General features: G+C 46.4%; 1 protein-coding gene across 2 annotated transcripts in view; it reads right to left on the bottom strand.

Annotated features, from left to right (window-relative positions):
- Positions 1-15,641, bottom strand: part of LOC144153677 (thiol S-methyltransferase TMT1B-like) — a 226,703-nt gene extending 211,062 nt beyond the window's left edge. The window contains exon 1 of one of the 2 annotated variants that reach the window (XM_077685339.1): positions 15,557-15,641. Coding sequence is in view for 1 of the 2 variants with exons in the window: in XM_077685337.1 (XP_077541463.1) it covers positions 15,557-15,559 (3 nt within the window). In the remaining variant the exon portion in view is untranslated. The remainder of the gene's footprint in view (positions 1-15,556) is intronic. The other variant, XM_077685337.1, reaches the window with a different exon arrangement.
- Positions 15,642-20,503: the final 4,862 nt, after the last annotated feature.

The raw sequence follows: 20,503 nt of genomic DNA, 5'->3' as shown, positions 1-20,503 counted from the left end.
AGGTCTGGCAGCACGTTGTCACCTACATGCTGCTCTGGCCGAATTGGGAGGCGGCAGTAAAGGCCATAAACAAAGTAGCGAGTAAGAGAGGGGAAAACAGCGGTAAAATGATAGAATATGTAGCTTTGAGTGCGGGTCGTAAAGGTCGGACGGTTTCACCGGGGTAGGCAGTGTTACATCGAATGAGGTGTTGATGGCAGACAAGGACTGTGTAACGTTGAAAAATTCACTGTGAATCAACCAGTTATGACAACAATAAAAAGTTCGTGTCCGAGTCCTTCTCACGGCCAATCTTCATACAAGGCCTTTTTCACGACACGAGAGTTACAGCCGTTTCCTGTTGGCCATTCTCCATAAAGGTAACGGTGAGGCACAAAGTTCTCCTTGAGATAGAACCGCTGACGCAGAGCCAAATTCCGCGGGACACTCGCCATAAAAAGCTTCTCTGCAAAAGAACCAGCTCGCCTGGAGCGTTCGATCACGCATCCAAGAGAAAGCAATAGTGTTTACTTTATTTATATTCTCACTTTCATACCACTGCCTTTGTCACTGAGGTAGTTTACTTTCTGAAGTAACTCGGGCGTTTTCTTCGTCGCGCCTCTTTCTGGTACAGTTCCAGCTGATCCTGCAGTTTTGCTAATTTACTGGCACACGTTCTTAACACACACCCTATTTTAGCGAAGCGGTCTTTTAGGCCCGTGCTCCTAGTTTATGACTATCTGCTTGCTTGGTTTACTGCTTTTTAGATGTTTCACCCCGTCTGTTTTGTGTCTATCTTACTTTTAATTGTTACTATCTTGCGATCCCTAGTTGCGTTCTTAATTATCACCGCATCAAGTGAACAAAGCCTACATTATTCTTAAAAGAATGACGATTGTTTTGTTTCGCTACACGGTTGAGGCTTTCGGCGTATATTGACAGTTTTCTGGTTCGTAGACGAACGTGTTCTTTACGCTATGCATATTTACCTCTGGAGATGCAACCAGTGCACATCCTTCAGTATTCTGATTACAGAGTTCCGCATGAAAATTGGACCCCATTTTTACATTAAAATCAGCCAACACTATCAACGTACCGAATTCTAGACACATTTATTTCATATTAGAAATCGTTCCACACACTGTCAAATCTATCATCCCCGTAGCTACACAAACATAGCAAAGCTTTACTACGTTCAAATTGTACAAATTAACAGTGCGTTAGAATGGTTTCCCAAATTATTGCGCGTCGTCGAGCATGGCGCCTGGCGCTTTTCATTCTCGCTCCATTGTAATTTTCTTGCTTAAAGCCGAATATCGAAGTATATAGTGCGTTCGGCGTCGGAATTTTGATATATTACAGATTTTGATTGTCCCGGTGACGATACTAACTTGCACATCTGGTTGCTTTGCTTCTCCACTTTCTAGTTTTCATTTTAACACGCAGTATGGTGCTAAAGGGAGAACCAGCTCGCCTGAACACAGGTGCATCGAGGCGATAACTAGTGAAATTTATTACCACTTGAGGAAAGCAAGATAGACAGGTTAAAAGACATCTCCAATAAAACTAGCGGGTAGGTTGTAAAATTAACGCCAGCCGAAATAATGGCGCCAAAAATGTGGCAAACATTAAGCGCACCGAAAGACAGGCTCGGTGTAAGAGAAAGAGAATAAACTTTTAATCGTGCAAGCGGCTCTGGATTAGCCGCTAATCGATGAGGTGGGTTGGACTTCGTCCAGGTACTTTTAGGCCTTGGATGCACCTTAGACACGGGGGACGAGAGATACCTGCTCGGCTGGCCCTTCCACTGGTGGGGGGATCGGTTGAGTTTGAGTGTGAGCGATAGGGGATTTTTACAAGCCGACACCATGTCAGAAAAAAACGTTATAGTGGCGTTTCACGTCTTCATCCTGGGTTCAGCACATACGCGTAGATAGGTATATCAATGCTTTTATTGGGCGTTTAGGCTGCGCCAACTACGCAATTAAACAATCTAGTAGCATAGCTCCATAGCAAACCAATCTCGAGCGCTCGCAGGCAAGCAGGAATACATCTGAATCATTTGTGCAAACTTTCACTCGTAGCAGTCGTAAATGAATATTTGTAGAAAAGGGGAAAGCGAAGACGGTGGTGGTGCAGCGCCAATAGTCCAGGATGCTTTTTGACCGGGCCGACGCGATAGCCCGAGAAACCAAAGCCCTTTAGGGTCGGATCATATTGCGGCCATTTTGAATCCCATTCCAGCTTACTTAGCTACTAACTTGAAAGCCCCGCATAACCGCGCAGCTGATGTTATATTTCCGACTGCTCCACATTTTTTAGCATTACAATATACATGAGCTGTGTCGATCTGCAAAGTCTGGGTCTTGGCCGAAAACATTTACGCTTCAAAGTCTTACGCAAGCTTTTCTCCACTCGTCACTCCGTGAATGTTTTCAACCAAGGCCGCTTATTTCTCCGCTAGTGGGCACCCTATGTTAAACCAGCGTTAACCGCAGCAAACACCATACGAATGGCGCGACAAAGAGGTATTTCTGGTCTGCGGCGTCATTCATCTGGGTTTTGATGCGCTCCAAAACGATTTATAATTTCCCGTGTGGCGGTCACCGCAATAAAGCAAAACGCATGTCATGTCGGTCATTCTTCTACGCTCAAAGCTTTCCTTTCCGCACAATAATTAATAAAATGCCTCACCATTGCACACAGCCTTTCGAACTCACGAAATTAAATTCCAAAACTAATTCTCGTTGTGTCAAAATGTAAAATAAAAAATATTATTTTTTTCTATGTTTACCTATTTGGTTCTTGCTATTTTATGCGCCTGGTATTTTCATACGAAGTCCCTGTTCGGGTATGTACGTTTTACTCGCTAGTTTCAGTGCAGCACAGTCTGCATTGCTTTGCATCTCGACCATAGAAAAAAAAGCTACTTGCGTGTCTGCATTACTTACGTTGTACCTATGTACAGCCCACCCCTTTTTATAACCTCCTGCGACGGCCGTTCGGAGTGCTATTATCAATGAATAAATAAATAAAGCGTCATCCCATACCCATGAGCTCCCCCCTGTATCTAATTTTGCTTCACTTTAGATTGTAGACAACCAGATTTAAGGTACGGGCACAGACTTTTTGTCGGCCCTGGAAGTGCTGGCTCTTCAAGTATTTGGCTGGTTTATTCATTTATTGATTGCTTGGAGCTTTCCAAGCTCCGCATGTAACAACTCGCGCAGCCCACCACGATACATTCCTGTTCCAAACTGATTTTCAAATACCCCCGTCCTTCCATTTATGGGCAATGGCGTGGGCTTAAGTCACTTTTGAGTGTAAGAAAAGCGTTCGGCTATGTGCTTGAGCAGCTGGACTTAGGCCTAAGGTACACTTTGAAGACCTACAATGCCAATCGCGGCCCTCATCTTTAAAGGGGCCCTGAAAGGCGTTTTGAGCACACTAAATGAACTAGCGCAATCGTTAGATTGGGTCGTCAATGTCATCTGTGCCAAGTATTACTCTTTTACGCGCAGCGGAAAGCTCAAACTTTTGTTGCAAAGTTTGTCGCTTTTTTCTCACCCTTTCCTTCGTGTTTTTGGACGCCGCCATCTTCACATGTCTACATCATCGATTCCCAGATGTTCGTCATGAGCTAGACATCCTGCTATTAGGCGGCTTTTTCACGCACTTCCGACAAAGAGATGAGTCGTCTGCTCAGCGTCGGCTCGCCGGCTGATCTGCCGGCGGAGTGCCGGAGTGCTTGGACATTTTACGACAAACGAAACAAGTGTAAACAAACGTTTAACCGTTTGTATTAAATGCAGCACGGCCATAACACGACATGTATATTCCCTTACCTGAGTACGTTCCGTAAAGAAAGCGTTGAAGCCCCGTGGCACTTCTTTCGTGCAATCGCAGAGAACGCCCTGAACCGAATGCCCGGGTTTGACGCATACATTTTATTCTACTTCAAAACAATCCAGAGATGGGTTTCGAACGAACACAACGTCACAACATGCGTTGCAAGACTGAACCGCGATTGAAAGACGATGGGTTGCCTCCTCCTGCCCGTCGTAAATTCGGCACTCACCTCGCGCGCGGTTTGCGGGGACGAACAACAAGTCACTTAACTCCGGCGCACAAGCCGAGATGGCTTTTAGCCACGCACACTGCACGTACCCCATGCGAAGTTGAGTCGTACGTCGCTCGAGAAAGATAACCCAGACCATGGGAAGCACTATCCACCCGCAGAAGCACAACGTCGCATTGCATCGCGAAACAAAGACGTCCACAACACACACACACCATCGCCTCCTGTAATGTCAAACGCATCTCGCACTTCCCAATGGGAGTGGGTGGTACGCCTGCAGTGCCCACATGTCGCGAGGTGGGGCCCCGAGCTGAACCGGGAACACGCAACCGTAACTGAGTTCTACAGTGGTTTGTGCCTTGTTGTCAAGGCAACCGATGTTTGAGATTCTCAAAGAAGTGGCACTCGCTCCAGCGCTAGAAAGCTCAGAGCCGCGGTGGAGCATGCTTTGCCAACGTTGCCGCTCTCCACCACGCGTCGCCCCAAGCTGAACTGGTCACATGATTGAAGGGTTTTGTGCACGGGTTCTGTATCGATTTAAAATGTCTTTTTCACATGCCGCCGGCAGGAATTACGACCGCCGCAAAATAAGACCCGGCACCAGCGGGGCCACATCTGATACGGCACTTTTTGGATAAACAGTGTCGGTGCATCAAAGGGAACGAGCGCACGATCTTCCCCGTACGGCTGCGAGTTCGCCGCCGATAAAAAGTCACGTGCCACCGATAGCAACTGCACCAACGAACACCGCGAAAGGGCAAGGCCAGGCCACCGCACACATGCCGCCAGATTTTTCGTTCGGTTTTCCAGCCTTGAGCGAAGTGCGGGATTCATGGTGTCAACAAAGCTTGCCCGTAGCAGACGACAGTAGCAGCGCAATAGCGGAAGTACGTCACCGCTGCGGAGCGCAGCATCATGGGAGGCAAAGCTCACGCGCCGTCAACAGCGGAGAGTAAGTCGAAAGGAGGAGGAAACGCGGAGCGACGATAATGCGCGGTTTTTGATTTACGATTTCTCAGCTAATACTCATCGCTTTAACAAAATTCTTGCGGGAGGAGATTGCAAATACATTGCTTTATTTGGGTACATGTACATCCATGCATCGGCAGAAGGTATTTCAGGACCCCTTTAAGTGCGGTGAATACTATGAGCACCTCTATGCGTTGAAGTGACCGGGCCATCTACGAAACCAATGCCACGGTGCCTGAGGTGTCCCAGGTATCCGGTATTTTACACTTTATAACTGGCTTGCACAAATACCTAGGTGCATTAGATGGGCGGGACGAAGCGCGCATGCGCTGGGATCAACGTTATGCCTAGCGTCACGCTTCACCATCGTGACGTCGTTCTGGAGTCGTGAGCTGGCAGCGGCAGTTCTATGTACAATGACTATGAGGTTTCTTCTGAAATGGGCTTGACTTGGAGGTTACCAAATGTTGGACCCAAACATAAAACGTAAGGTCTAACGTCAAGCTTCGAGGTCTACCGTCGACGACCTGCACCGATAGGAAAAACGTGCTCTTTCTACCCAACGTGGATGGGTCTAGCTGTGGAAACGGATTGGTGTGATTAAATCCTCAAAGCGTCACATCAGGCCTGAGCTACGGCGCCTTCGCCCATGCTATGTATTTTCTACTGTTACATTAGCAAAGTGACATAGGCCGCAGTGGGGAAAAGGACCACGCTTTATTTGGGGAAGGTGTGCTGCCGCAGCACGCTTTCTGCAGATGCTTTTGGAGAATGCACCATGCAATCAATGAAGTAATGAATGTTGATCACAAAAATCACCGTATGTTGATCATAAAAATCTGCGACCGCAGTCTGAAACTTGCATGCGTGCATCGACTTCTCGTAAATAGTTGCCCATACACAGGGCCACACATACCCACAATATTGTAGAGAAGAACACTTCATAAGAGGAACAGTACGCTGTGTTCGCACAATAATCCGTGGTTGGCGAAACCAAACCGTCTACTAAAAGCATTCATGACTCAAGCGTCGCTGATGCGCGTAACGTTCGTTCAGAGAGGCTAACGTTGAGTACGTACACCTGCACTAGTAGATGACATACTAGCTCGCTTCAGAGGACCACCTCTTTTTTATTATTTACAACTACTGCGCTCTCACAGTTCGAGGCATTGCCGGAGTGGGTCCGTAACAGTGAATACCCACTAAACAGAACACATCGTTTGGTAGTTCATTAAAAAAACTATTGGTAAGCAACTTCCGGAGAGAAACAACCTGGTTATTCCATAATTGAACTGCGAAAGGCAAAAATGGGGTTAATGGGGTTTGAGCTGCGAGTGTTTGCATTGGAGTTAGCAACGAGAATGGGCATGTCAATGATGATTATCTTGTTCACTATTTTACGTAAAGTGCCGATACGCTCACAAGTACGTTTGTGTTCGAGTGATTTGAGAGGTAGACGAATAGCGTGTGACGAAGTCGAAAAATTCTTATAATAAAGGGGATATATGAATGTCATTGCTTCTTTTAAAACCCTTTCCACTTCTGATATGTGGCATGCGCAATGAGGTGACCACACCACGAAGGCGTATTCAAGTACAGGCCGTATCCGAGATTTGTAGGCTGTTAGTTTGTATTCACGAGTTGCATATTTTGACGTTCGCTTCAATAAGACCAATTTCCGAAGCACTTTCGAGCAGACTAGATTTATATGTTTATACCTCTGCCCCGCAATTTGCACCTGGTACATCCTTACGAGCGACGTTGCGGCAGGGCAGAAAGCATGTACAAAATGTACGGCAGTCATCCTCATGTGGGCCAGGTTAGAGCTGCGGAATACTGAGACCGACAGTCCGCGCTGTCAGTGGTGGTCGATACACAGGGTGACACTTGCACCCCATGCCTGCACGAGAGAAACATTCCGCAATCAGCGAGGAAATGGTCATAGTTGTTTCCTTAGCGGTGACGAGGGCCACGGTAGCAATTTCGGCCTCCCAGACAGCCCTATGAAACTTCGCACAAGGAAAGGTCTCTTTTAGGATGGCAGAGATCATCCGTCCACCGAAGAAACCCTTCCACAACACGTTCTACTCATATGAACTACGTCGAATTAATTTGTCCCTCCCGGGAAACTAGAACAAACCGATACCTCCCGAAGTTTCTGCTACAGGGATTACCCTGCTCAGGTGAAAATTACCCACCTCGGACGTGGGGAGGAACACGCGAACCACATATCGCGAAATCACCCACCAGTGCCCCATCAGTTGCCAAAAGTTGCTCACCGCAACTTTTGGCACCCCACTCCAAAATGACTACAATCTGTAAATTTGCGCGTAACGCGAACACTTTCCCGCGCCCCGTTTTGTGCCATAGAAACTTTCCAGAGATGTGTGTAGAACCGTACGAATGGGGCGGCGCACAGGCTGCAACCCTCAATAACACTCTATGCACCTGTCTAGAGAAAGCTCAGTGCAGTGACCTACGAATGAGCGTAATCCCTCCTGAGCAATAGGAGGCCGCGCTGTTCATATCACAGCACCAAATCAGGGTGCAGTCATCCGGCTGGCGGAAGACGCCGCCAGGGCATACAGGTTCCTGACCGTCACCCAACTCGGAGGGGGTTCTGTCGCTCCCAGGCAGGTCTCTGGCTCTTCAAAGATCACTTATTTTTCTCTCACTCACTCACTCACTCACTCACTCACTCACTCACTCACTCACTCACTCACTCACTCACTCACTCACTCACTCACTCACTGTACTAAAGATACGTCAAGCTGCGGATGCTACTTGCCGTTCGAATACCTCGAAGAGAGAAGTTAGGCCTAACACTCTTGCAATCACCCGACAGTTTCGGGTGTTACCTTGCAGGGTGATACATACAGGCAGAGTTCCGCGTAAATGAGTGGATCTATTTGACAACACTTTGGAACCACGAATATACGCAGCTGCGACGAGATTTGCTAAATACGCTGCTCGGAAGTGCCCCAAGCACTCAACCAATTAATCAATCAACAATAAATCAAGCTAGCAAGCAATCGAGCAAGCAACAGAGCACACAATTACTTTAGGAGGAAACACTAGTATTGCGGACCAAGCGAAATCTGTGCACATAAAGTAATATTTTCGAAAACGCTTAGCCTAGCTCAAATTCACGCGAATCGGAAGGGCTACACTTACCCAGCTTGGCCACAGGTCTCCTCCAATATGCAAACAGAAGCAACGGATCCCTCCAGCCATTCGACGTTCCATTAAATTCGGCCCCATCCCTAGAAATATGCACTATTTATACCAGGTCCGACGGGAAGCATGAATACGAGACCTTCAAAAAGGATTCCCGAACTCCTCCTTTGCTGAGTACTCACTCACTCACTCACTCACTCACTCACTCACTCACTCACTCACTCACTCACTCACTCACTCACTCACTCACTCACTCACTCACTCACTATGAAGCGTAAGAGTACTAGGCACCCACCGGGTTTTGAACAAGGCTTTATTATCCTTGATTGGTGCTGTTTTCTCGAGACTTCTTGCAGTTCCAAAATATATAAACAAACAATTTACGGAAAGCTCGCAGCACTTTCGGGCAACCCGCAATTGAAAAGTGTTAAGTCATTACAACTTTTTTTTCTTTTTTTCTTACGCCTAGCGCTTCATGATATTAAAACTTAACACTCTAAGTAAAACTTGAGGTTCCACGGTTGTATTAACGTTAGGTAATCATCAAGTTTAGCCTGACAACACCGCAAGCTACATGCTCAATCTTCCTCGAACTGTGAGAACCGGTTGACGACGCCGTACTTAAATCCGACATGTTAGGCTGAACGTGCGGCAGTGGCATACCTGCATCCCTCGCTCCCTCTGCAGCGCGCCAACCTTTGAGGAAGCGAGATATCAACTGGCTTATCCTGGAGGCATCAGACAAGGTCACACCCATTTTACAGAAGGGCTGCATACGCTTGCGCATATAAACGTACCGCTGAGCCATGCACTTTGTGCCCCCTCTGAACACAAGAAAATATTAACGTATAATGCAATGACCTGCATAAATATCCGTGAATTCTTCGTTGACATGGAATCGTAAACGGGAGCTATATACGTGCGGTCAGCGCGCAGCCCTTTCCACTCTTTCCTCTTGCCCATGTGTCGAGATTTCGGCGCGCGTTATATATTTCCAGGTGGTTGAAATATTTGAAAACTGGGGCTCTCCACACCAGCGCGCCTCATAGCCACAACGTAGCTCCAGCGCATTAAACTCAGGTTAAGAGAATGTGTGGTACTAGAAACTAGTTAGCCCCTGCTCTTGACAGGTTCCGTCGGCCAGGGCAGGACTTCATGCAGGTTCGCAAGCTTACCATAGCATTTACGTCTTTGCCGTCAGCAGGCACCAACAGATGCGTACGACAATGTTCTCAAGCAGGGATGTCATCTGCCGTGCCATGTGGACGCGAATATTGCGCTGGTTGAATCGTAAGCTTCCATTCGAAAACGTCCCACCCAGCACATATAGAAACACCGTGTCTTTTTGCTGGGAGCTGTAAGCAGGGGCCATAAAGATATCATAGATGGTGGACATCTTCACTCACGGCTCCCCACGTGAGAGTGAAAAGTGGCCTCTTTAAATAGTATATTTGAGGTATCGCAGCGTTCGTGAGGCCCAGCCTCAAAGGTTAAAGTTTCTAAACAACAGTCATGCTAAGTACGACAATAATAGATTACTCCACGCGTTGAATATCTTTGAATAATGACGTCGTACGAACCGTCCCAAACAGTTCCAATTTTGGAAAAGACTAGACGCCATTTCACACCCAAGGCTACAAGGCTTTTCTATATGCAATCGGTCTTAGTGGGTTCGCCAAATGTTCCAAGTGCACTGAAGCCCTGATGAGCGTTAGTCGATGAATAGAAAATGTCTTCCCTCCTGCCAATTCTATCGGTCGCCACTGGAAAAAAAGAAGAGTACTCTTAGTTGTAGTTTGTTGTTTGCGGCAACATATCAGTGTTCATGGGTTTTTTGTTTGTGTTTTGTAACTTGTGAAGCGTGAACGCATTTGTAATGCGCTGCGGTTTGCGCACCTTTCTATAGTGCCTCTTCAGTATTGAAAATATATGACTTCGGGATTAACTCGTGTGCAACAGCCGTGAATGGCATGTGGCAAAAGACGCCAAGGGGACCTTTATTTACTACCTTGTCATTCGTGTCCCAAAGGCTCCGCAGACTTTCCAGGAGGCACGTGCGTGACGCGTGCCTGACTGGCTTCGAAAACAGGCCGGACGTGGCTTCGCTTACGCAAGCCACGTAAGTACATGGTAGCTCGGTCGGAGTGAAACTAAGGGCTCGGGGCTACTGTAGACAATCGTACAATGTGAATCTCTGGATAAAGCTTTGATGACGGTGCTTCTCCGCTTGGCTTCCAGTGTAGCCTTAGCGGTACCCCAATTTTCAGCCCATGCGCCATCCTGTGCGCCAATGGCATGGCAGTCCGCCTTTCCTGCAGTTCTTTTCGCAACTGATTTTTCCGTGCAGAATATATCGTACTAATCTCTCGTACACAGAAATATTCTCTCAGTTTGGAAACCCGGCTGCCTGAAGGTGGCATACCTGACAACAAAAGCTTGAAAAATGTTCCGAAAAACATGTGGTCCCGCTACAGTGTACATATCGTTTTCTCTGCCGAGAACTAAATAGCAAGGCTTTGTTCATTGGTAAACAACAAAACGCAATGTTCATAAGGAGCCAGACGCAAAAATTGCGCTGTCAAACACACGCATGCTTTTCTGTTTTGTAAAATTCTTCTCGTTTACCGGACTATGATGTCTTGCAAAAAAAAAGTCTACGTGAAGCAGGCGGGGCGGTGCGCTAAATAGAGTATAATGTTGATAAACGGAATTGCCGCTTAAACGGAACAGTTGCCTGGAATTTTGTTGGTTTTAAATTCAGATAACGTAAAAAAACTCTCGCTAATCGGAACTAAAATTTCCGAATCACCGTGTAAACGGAACCAGAAATGGAAGTTCTTGTGAAATCCACTGGCGTGAGAATCAGCTTTTTACGGTTCCGGCTGTTTCGTTCTTGTTTTTTTTTTCTTCCTTCATGCTTTTTTATCTTTGTTGGCCTCATAAGCCTCGTCTCGTAAGTGGTTAGCCGTGTTAGCGCAAAGAATGCAACATCGCCGATCTTCTTCCAGTCGTTCAGTCTCGATTCTAGACGCCGAGGCTACAGGGCTCACCTCCTGTCGCCTCGTTCGTGCCATCGTTGTGCTATTTGTCCTTCATTACCACGTTGCCGCCTTCTACATTCGGTGGCTCGTAAGCACTCGCGAAGTTCAGGACTCCAGCCTCCGTGAAGATGCAATGGCAAGGACTCAAACAAAAATAATTGACGCATTTTGTAGTGCACAGCGACTCATTGTTGCCACATCAACATTGTGAATGCTGTGCCTAGCTTCTTGTAGTTTTCTTGCTTTCTGAAAACTATCAGCTACAGTCACTTTCTAGTGGTTAGAGGTCCATAAAATGCTCTTAGAAGTGTGTACGCACATAAATTTGCACCTTAGAACATCTCTCTCAGTAAACGGAACTCCTGTTAAACGGTACCAATTTTTCCAGTCGCTTGAAGTTCTGTTTATCGAGAGTCGACTGTATACGGCTAGAAAGAGCGTTCAGGATCAGCGCAAAATCGCACGGATGCAAGTTTGTGGGCCTACTGCAAAATATGTGGATGCGACCCACGTTTTCGATGATTACCGAGGTGCTCTTGGAGCATAAAAATGGGAGGGTTTGGGAAATGGTATAAAGCTTCTACGTTTACCTATATAAAAATTACTGGGCAAGCTTGACCTTATATCGCGCAATGAAAAAGAAGATAATATAACCGGCCTTATGTTAACGTAACCTGTGATAGCGTGCACACAAACCTTTTATTTTATTGTCATTTTGGCGCATTATTGCACGTTGAGCCTATCAATCTTTGCTTGTATTTCTACGCATGTGCGTTGTAGGGGGTACATGTTTTCTGTGTTTCGCAAACTTCCGCTAGTTGATGAATACGCGCCTGTGTTGTGGAACCTCCTTGTTCTCCCATCGTTTGCGCGCAGTGCGTTTCCAAAGAGGATTTAAACCATAATTAGCTAAAGCTTGTTGCTATTAAAAAAGCATTGTTTATACAGAAAGCTACGCCTCAGTGATAGCCCCTCGAACATATTCCACAATTCTTCTCTGGATAACGTACTTGTTTGCAAAACAAGCAGTTTCTAAACGGCACACGCAGAATGCGCGCAGACGGACACCGACGTGCCAGCGAGTTCTCGTTGGCGTGCTAATAGCACGCGAACGAGAACTTAAGAGCACCGACTGCTTGCGGGCCGTGGGCACAGGCCAGAATCAGCAGACCCTTGGCCTGGTGCGAACACGCTTTTTACAATACAGGCATGACTGAGGCAAGCTCCAAATATGGGGGTAAAGTGCATGGCATTTGAGCTTCTCCGGTGACGCGGAGGGCGTTCAACCACGGCAGGAGTAGGCCTCGGCTAGTGATTTCTACGATTCCAAGCCGTCCTGGGAGGCTTATCTTAGGCATTTTACAGCCGACAATATGCCAAAAGCACGGTATGGCGAATATTGAGATATCGAGAATGCCCATCCAGCGATGAAGTCGGATGTCAAGCATGTTGTTTTACAGAACAGGAAACGAAACTTGTTTGAATGCTAATCTTGGACATCGCCCAATCACGGTGCACCCCCTCCCGACATCACAGCCTTTAATTGGTGCGGCCGCCGCAGACCGCGTATTTTAGTTTTGCTTCTTTCGGGCTTTATAAAGTAGTTACTGATTGATTGATTTGTTGTTGGGTTTAACGCGTCGACGCAACGCAGGCGATGAGCCCCGCCGTAGTGCAGGGCTCCGGATTAATTTTGACCACCTGGGGATCTTTAACGCGCGCCAAAATCTCGTACACACGTGTGGTTTTGCTTTTCGCCTCCTTCAGAAAAGCAGCCGCCGCGGCCGGAAATCGAAATAATATAATTACTGACTTATCAACCAGATAAACGGTAAAAAGCGTGTTAGTTTGAGCCAATATGCGCAGTGCCAGTAAAAACGGGAGCTCGACAAATTCATTTCAGTGTCTCGTCTGGATATATCTTCACATGCAATCTTCCTCTTTTACAAGAGTCTATAAACTTCTTCTTCTTGTTCTTCTTTAAAAAACCGAATTGCTATTCACCAATTTAGAAAACGGAATCGCATTCGTGGCAAGCACTGCGCAAAAGGAAGCGTTTGTCCAGCGGCCATATGCCTGTATGTGGTCCCTACATTTTCTTTTCCCGCCCTGCAAACCAATTCTTAACGTATCTTTGCCGTACGCTCACTTAATTCCGTCGGGTCCGGGTTACCGAGCAAGTGCTGTCGAAAAAGTTAATCAAGCCGTGTGAAGTAAGCGCGTATTGGACGCGAAGCAGCGCCAGAACCGGTCCAAAACAGCGGTCGCGAAATCAGAAGACAAAGCTGTCTCGTCAACCCGCAAGCTGGTGCGAGCCGTTACCTACGTGCAGTGAACGCTGGGTAATAGCGCCCTACCGTCGCGCCAGCTGCACTGTGCTCCGTGAGTGAAAAGCACCCTCCCCATCCTCAGCCTCGTTGGGAGTTTCTTGTCCCGCACACCACGACAGAACAGTTGGCAGGTACAGGTAGAATTTTTTGTGTTAAGGAACAGAACTCCCGCTGGCGCAGTTTCAGGAAGGGGGGCACGAGCATTGCGAAGGCGGGAAATGTGAGTTGCATGGAGTGGTAGTACCGTTCGGATAACGGTGGTACAGCCCATTATGGGGAAACACTGCTGTGCACTTACGACAGAGTGGAACAGCTTTAATTTTATGTGGCTGTGATAGCTTAGTGGTTTGATTTGAATAATTAGGCAAATGTGTGGTCTGTGGGGTACATCTTTCGCCCTTTTTTATAGCAATAGAACTTTCTTCTACTGAGGATAGTCGTTTGTTATAAATTACGCTATTTCCCCCGCATTTTGCTTGTTATCTACTGAACTCGAGATTTAAAGTGCTTTTTATAGCGACTTTCCTGCTGTGTTTGGTGTTATTGACCCTTGGAATATTCACCTCCCAAAAGCAGCCAGACATTTTATCGTAAGAATGCAGCAGTCATGCTAAACATGTGCATATTTCAAACCAGACGGCTCCCTCTTAAGAAGACCAAGAGAAGTTTGTAACGATTCTTTTTTGTAGCCATAGAGCCTTTTTCTCTTTAGGGTAGAGCTTTGTTATAAATCAAAGTATCCCCCCCCCCCTTTTGTTTTCTTGCTATCCACATAAATCGAGATTTAAAGTATTTTTGAATGAAACGTTTCTGCTATTTTTTGTTGGTTTTTACCGCTGAAATATTGTGAAGACTATGAATTCGGCCTAATATGAAAATGATGTCGCATATACAACAAAATTTATAAAATTTGTAAAACACTCAAACGCCGCGTCACATTTTACCTAGGTAGTTAAAGCAATTCCTTCATTCCGCCAGCCTAAACGTGCGCTCTCAAATGGGCAAACTGTCTGCACAATACAATCCTGTTACTCGACAATTCCGCGCAACTTTTGATTCATTTCTCTAACCTGCATACCATGCAGTAAAAATACAGAGTGAGTGCAAGACTGAAATTTTTGACAGTGTATAGTGCACTAATCCACTGTTTTTTTCCTGTGCACAAAATGGTTCTTGCCGTGTATTCATATTAGACCCTTCTTACCCCTTCATACTGTTTAGCTGCCCTGTCGCCTCGATAAGGAGAAACAGGCACCTCGCCTTTCGTAGATTTTCGAAGATTTTTTGCCGAAACTGCCAAACATTCATAATTTTGAAACTATCCTCATTTATTTATTTATTTATTTATTTATTTATTTATTTATTTATTTATTTATTTATTTATTTATTTATTTATTTATTTATTTATTTATTTATTTATTTATTTATTTATTTATTTATTTATTGAACACTGCCAGCTGGCAGCGTCTTGGCAGCCATTGAAGGAGTCGGACAGAGCAGAGGAGGAACCCAGAGGTGCGAGCGACCAGCAACACGGTTCGCGTTTTGCAAGGAAGCAGCAGCGCTCCTTAAAAATCGCCCACCTAAGCGCACACGTAATTACAACGGCAATACTAATCTACTACCAAACAAAAGCGAGGTACGCTACGCGGACAGTTCAACATGCGGGGAAAATAAATCTCACCTTGCCATGCAGACCTAGGAAAAAGTGGTACAGGACATATAACAAGCAGAGCCGTTAAAAATGCGTCTTAAGCAGTTATGTCACTGGTGTAGTTAGGCAAGGTATTCCATCTGCTATGGTTCTGGCGTAACAAAATGGCTCTGGTGATTTAGGAACTTTCCGCATATTCTCTCACGTTAATTGTTTCACGACAGGAGCAAGTACAAGCAGTCAAGACCTGAGCAGGTGGCTATTTTTATTCGACGTGCTTGCGTGCATCGGCTCTAGAAGGCGCCTGGCGTCGCCATCTTTCACTCACCATAAGCTGATAGATTGCCAGAGCGGCGCGTCAAAGCGGCCTGTGTTTTTCGCGTGCTGCCTTCCTCCCTGCACGTTCTTAGGCGCGCGACGCCACCGGCGGTCCCCTTATAGCAGACGTACCAGGAAAGCGCCCATGAGACGCAAGTCTTGTGAAAGTACAGTTAATCCGTCGTACGAAGAAAAGGTCGGAGCTTTACGGGCTTCTGACGTTGTGTGGACGTCGGCGATTGATCCCGGCTGGAGGCCGTCGGCGTCGACAGCGCTGCGATTTGTGTTTTTGTCATTTTTGGTAAGGTTTTCTCGTGCCGCTGGAGGACCCGGAACCGGCCACCGCAGTGGACTATTTGGGTTCAACAGATAGTGTCTTGCCGCAGGATAACGCGGCATCGCGTTCTTGTATTCCTCGCAAAGGTGTTGTTCCACCTCGGTGAAAGCTACGATGGGTACTGACGGTGTCTTCTAAAGCTCTAACACAAAAGAAACAGAGTTCATGGCCTCTGGCTTCCTTCTGGGCCTACTTTAGCAAAGCCAAATGTGTTGTTTGTTTGTGTTTAAGTGTTTCAGAAAGAGAGAGAGAGAGAAATATTTGTATTCTTCGAGCCAAGGCTGATGTGTGGGCCCCGCCCCATTGAAGGCATTCCTAGTGCGGAATTCCTTAGCTTCGACTGGCCGTCCCCGCTTTCGTGCCTAGGTTGAGCTGGGTATCCAGCTCCGGGCTGGCCGGGGAAGCTCTCCACTGGTCGGAGGTGTGGTTGGGAAAGGGGGAAAATCTTGATTCCATTGGCACGCCCATTCTAAGTGGTATAGGATACCAGACAAGGTATTGTAAGCAGTGAGGGAGGAGAACACTCATTCGGTCGGAGTCTATCTTTTTATTATAATGGATGAAGTGTGCATAGCGTATAAATATCAGCATACCTGCTTAAACATTTTGTTGTGAAACCCTCTCAAAAAGGTCAGAACTTTTTGGTTTTTTAAGCCATTTTAATAGCTTTTGTGGTTGTTGGTTGGAGATGGTTGTCAAGTAAATCTGGCGGTTCATTAACTAGTAAGTCAAGAAGCATGCTAGGCCTTATTCCTTGGTCAAGGTTTGCCATTTGCACTGAATTTTTCCTTAAGAGGCATTACACTGGACCGCGTAACTATATGGCTTGTACATAAGCAAACGACCTGTTAATAAACAATGGACTGGGCAGCCGCAAGGATTTGGACAAACATTCTCTTTATCCAAACGGTGATTGATTATCCTCGATAAAAAAACATAAACAACAGTATATCTGGCTCCCACGATTCATTGGCGCTGCACAGAAGAAGGACAAGTTTCCAAGGAGTAACTAGCGGATCTCAGCACCGGTTCGTTCGAGACTCCAGGCTACAGTTTGCGCACGTAATCCCACAATGTTAAGAAATCACTTCAGTGTGCCTTTAACACCTGAAAGGAAGAAGGTTTGGCACCTATCTACGGCCAAGGCGTTAAAACGTGGCAGAGTGGTAACGTCGGCGTTTACTGTTTACGGCGTAAGCATTCTTTGTCGAGTGCCTCAGCGCAAACCGTATGATTTCTTGTAACGAAACGAAAAACGCTTGGCTAGTTCCCGCAAACAGTGGTGCGTCCACCCCAGACCTCCAGCACAGACTCATTTCCGACCCGCTGTAAAAAGTTTAGATAAGAACAGGGGGGCACGGAAGTACAAATAAACAGAAGATTATCCAGCCCTCCGCCTAACAACGTCGATAGTTAAAGACGAAGCTTTTTTCGTGGGAAATAGAATGGGGAAGAGTGAATATCAGAGCCGCTGCGATCAAATGTCCGAACACCTCAACTAGTCAATGTCCGAAAAGTCTTCGAGTCAGAGTCCAAACCCAGATGGCAACCAAGGCAACCCCTCACTGGAAAGCTTTCCGCTACTATTGTCGTCGTTCGACTATGGAGCACGTGATTTTTCAAGCGTATGTGGCAGCTTGTAGTAAAACGCAACCGCAGCTTTCAATTGTGATACTGAGAGAACGTTTTTGGCACCGTCTAATCGTTCGACCGCCAGCCACGCCATAATGTTTCGCTTGGCTTTTTGAAATGCCATTAACCAACTAGCCAGCAACTACTGCAAGACTTAATACAGACACTCAACTTGCTCTCTTCATTAACGACCTTAGTTCCAGCATCGACGTTAACATACCCGTCGATGCCATTTTCCTTGATTTTGAGAAGGCTTTTGACAAAGTATCCCATCAAATGTTATTTCTCAAGCTCTCGCTCCTTAACCCTAATAACCTGGTATTTAATTGGATATGCGAGCTCTTAACTAACCGCCAACAGTTCGTTTATGCTAATAACCATTGTTCCTCTCTTTCCACTGTGTCTTCAGGCGTACCTCAAGGTACTGTTCTTTCCTAATCTACATTAATGACCTGCCTAATCTAACATCCGCCTTTTCGCCGACGACTGTGTAATTTACCGTCCTATCCGCAGTACTAACGACTCCGCCACCTTACCATCAGATCTTTCTCTGGTGCAGTCATGGTGCGAAAAGTGGCTAATGTCTCTTAATATTCAGAAAACATGTGTCCTGTCCATTCACCGTCGCCCGGCTTACTCACCCGCTAAATCCTCTATATTTAATTCTGAAATTACACCAGTTAGTTCATGTAAATACCTTGGCATTACCATAACTTCAGATCTCACCTGGTCATCCCCTGTCATAAATATTATCAATGACGCTAAACCGTGTACTTGGCTATCTTCGAAGAAACTTGCGACTCGCTCCGCCTTCCGTTAAACTTCTTACTTATCTAACACTTGTCCTCCCAAAACTGGAATACGCATGTGCCGTTTGGGATCCCCATCAAATCACTCTTACTAACACACTTGAATCGATCCAGAACCGTGAAGCCAGATTTATTTACTCAGGTTACTCCTATCTAACCAGCGTAACCGAACTCAAATCTCGAGCTAATCTTGCTGACCTAGTGTCGCGGCGCAAAATTCACAGACTATGCCTTTTTCATCGCTTTTATCATTCCATACACCTAAACCAGGCTTTCATTCCTGCTCATCGCCTTTCACGTCGACGAAGCCATTCGAAAGCTGTTTATCCTGTTTGTGTGCATACTGCCGCACACCATTCTTCATTTTTTCTTCAAACATCTAGGGACTGGAATGATCTGCCTTCTGACGCCGTGCACCACTCCTGCATCACTCATTTCAAAGAAGCCATCGCACAAATCATCCTTCAGTGACTTGTTTACCCCCTCATGTAACGCCCTTAACGGGGCCTTTGAGGTATAATAAATAAATAAAGCAATGTTTTTCCACGACAAAAATAACGTTCTACTGTTATGCGGTATTTATTCTGGAAATGATTCTCGACGGCGGTTGTAAACGTATTCCGGCGAAATTAAACATGTTTCTATCATAAGTAATTAACTAAAACAGCGTCGTGCCTCAGTCATTTTGTTTTGAGCTAACTGTTACAAGGAACCCCACAACTTTGTCTTTCTCTCGTGCAAGACGCCGTTTAGCCATCCACTGCCAAAGGCCAGCGCCGCAGCACACTTGGATCGGCTACCCACCCAGCTTTGCAGGAGCACTGAGCTGCAATATAATCCACGATGCGCCAAACTTTACGCAGGCTTCAGCACTGCATGAATAATGTGCACAAAGGAACGCAGTTTCACTTCCAGGTCGACTTCGAGCTTGGCGAATTGAGGGTCTTCTGCCATTTGCAATTAATGAGCATGAGCGTAAATCATACACATGCCGTGCCTCGTAAGGGTCACCTCTGGATTCCAGATTTACTGATCTGAAAAAAAAGTATTTGTGGTTATCTACGCTTTGCAAGGCGCACCGCAGCTGAACGACAGAAAGCCATGCACAACTACGCCGTGCCGACCGCCACCGGCATTCCACCCCCAAGTAGTTTCGCCGCGGGAGGCGCTGGTCGCTGAAGCGACGGGAGTGTCATACAACGGCCTCGCCGTCCCTATTGGCTGTAAGAGGTTTGAGTGGCGCGTCGGGCTCCTTACGTCAGCTTTGAGACGCGCGCCGATGTCGTCTGCTACGCTACTCTTGTGAGGGGCAGCAGTACCTGTGCTTGAAATCGCCCGTTTTAATGCTTTAGCGCATAAGTAAGCGCAGTTACAGCAATTCAGTTATTTTTCCAGCTTCTGACACCTCTGAATATTTTCAAGCTGTATCCTCACAGGTTTGCAACACATGAGGAGAGAGGGAACAACTTTCTTAAAGGCACAACACTAAAGGGTGGAAACAAGATGCTCTGTATGGATAGATGAAAGTGCCAAGAATCTGAATTCACCGCTATCGCCACTATTAGTTCTTTAATAAGAAAGAAAATGCCATAAACCTAAGAGCGGGTGCCGACGCCTTGCACGCTTTCGGGCACTGCGGCTTGTGGGGTCGCCATATTTAGGCATGGCTAGAGCTCATTAGAGAAGCGTCTACAAAGTTTTCCCTAAACTACGCAGTTTTGAAGTGGCTCAGCAAATGAAATAAATGTAAATAAAATATGTCCGTGATCTTACGTAATTAAAAGACGCGGACTACAGACGCGGACTACATGCTGCTTCCCTCACGCTTGTCAGTCATCATGTTTTCACTTTCGTTTTGGAAAAACACTCGCGCGCAATTAGCGAAGTCAATAACCTACGACGGTGAGCGCCCTAATTTCTGCAAACGCTATACCCAGCAGGACGCAGCTAAAGGGCCTTCATTAGAATAGCAAAAGGAACAGGGCGCACTGCAGGCGGTAAAGCGAGAATATCCCGTTCTACTCCGCGCGCGAAGGATGAGTAGGAGGCGGAGTGCCACTTTATTTAAAATCTTGCTATCAGTAAAGCGCGCCCCCTTCGAACATATTTGTCCGTGAAAGGAACTTACAGCGAGTGGCTAGCTGAGCGATCCGCGAGTTCGCCTCGAGCCACCGTTGGT

Source organism: Haemaphysalis longicornis, unplaced genomic scaffold (assembly GCF_048455015.1).
Source record: "Haemaphysalis longicornis isolate Haplotype H1 unplaced genomic scaffold, Haemaphysalis longicornis Haplotype H1 scaffold_9, whole genome shotgun sequence".
NCBI lineage: Eukaryota > Metazoa > Arthropoda > Arachnida > Ixodida > Ixodidae > Haemaphysalis > Haemaphysalis longicornis.
The sequence above is the reverse complement of the archived record's forward strand: the minus strand, read 5'-3'. Positions and strand labels throughout refer to the sequence as shown.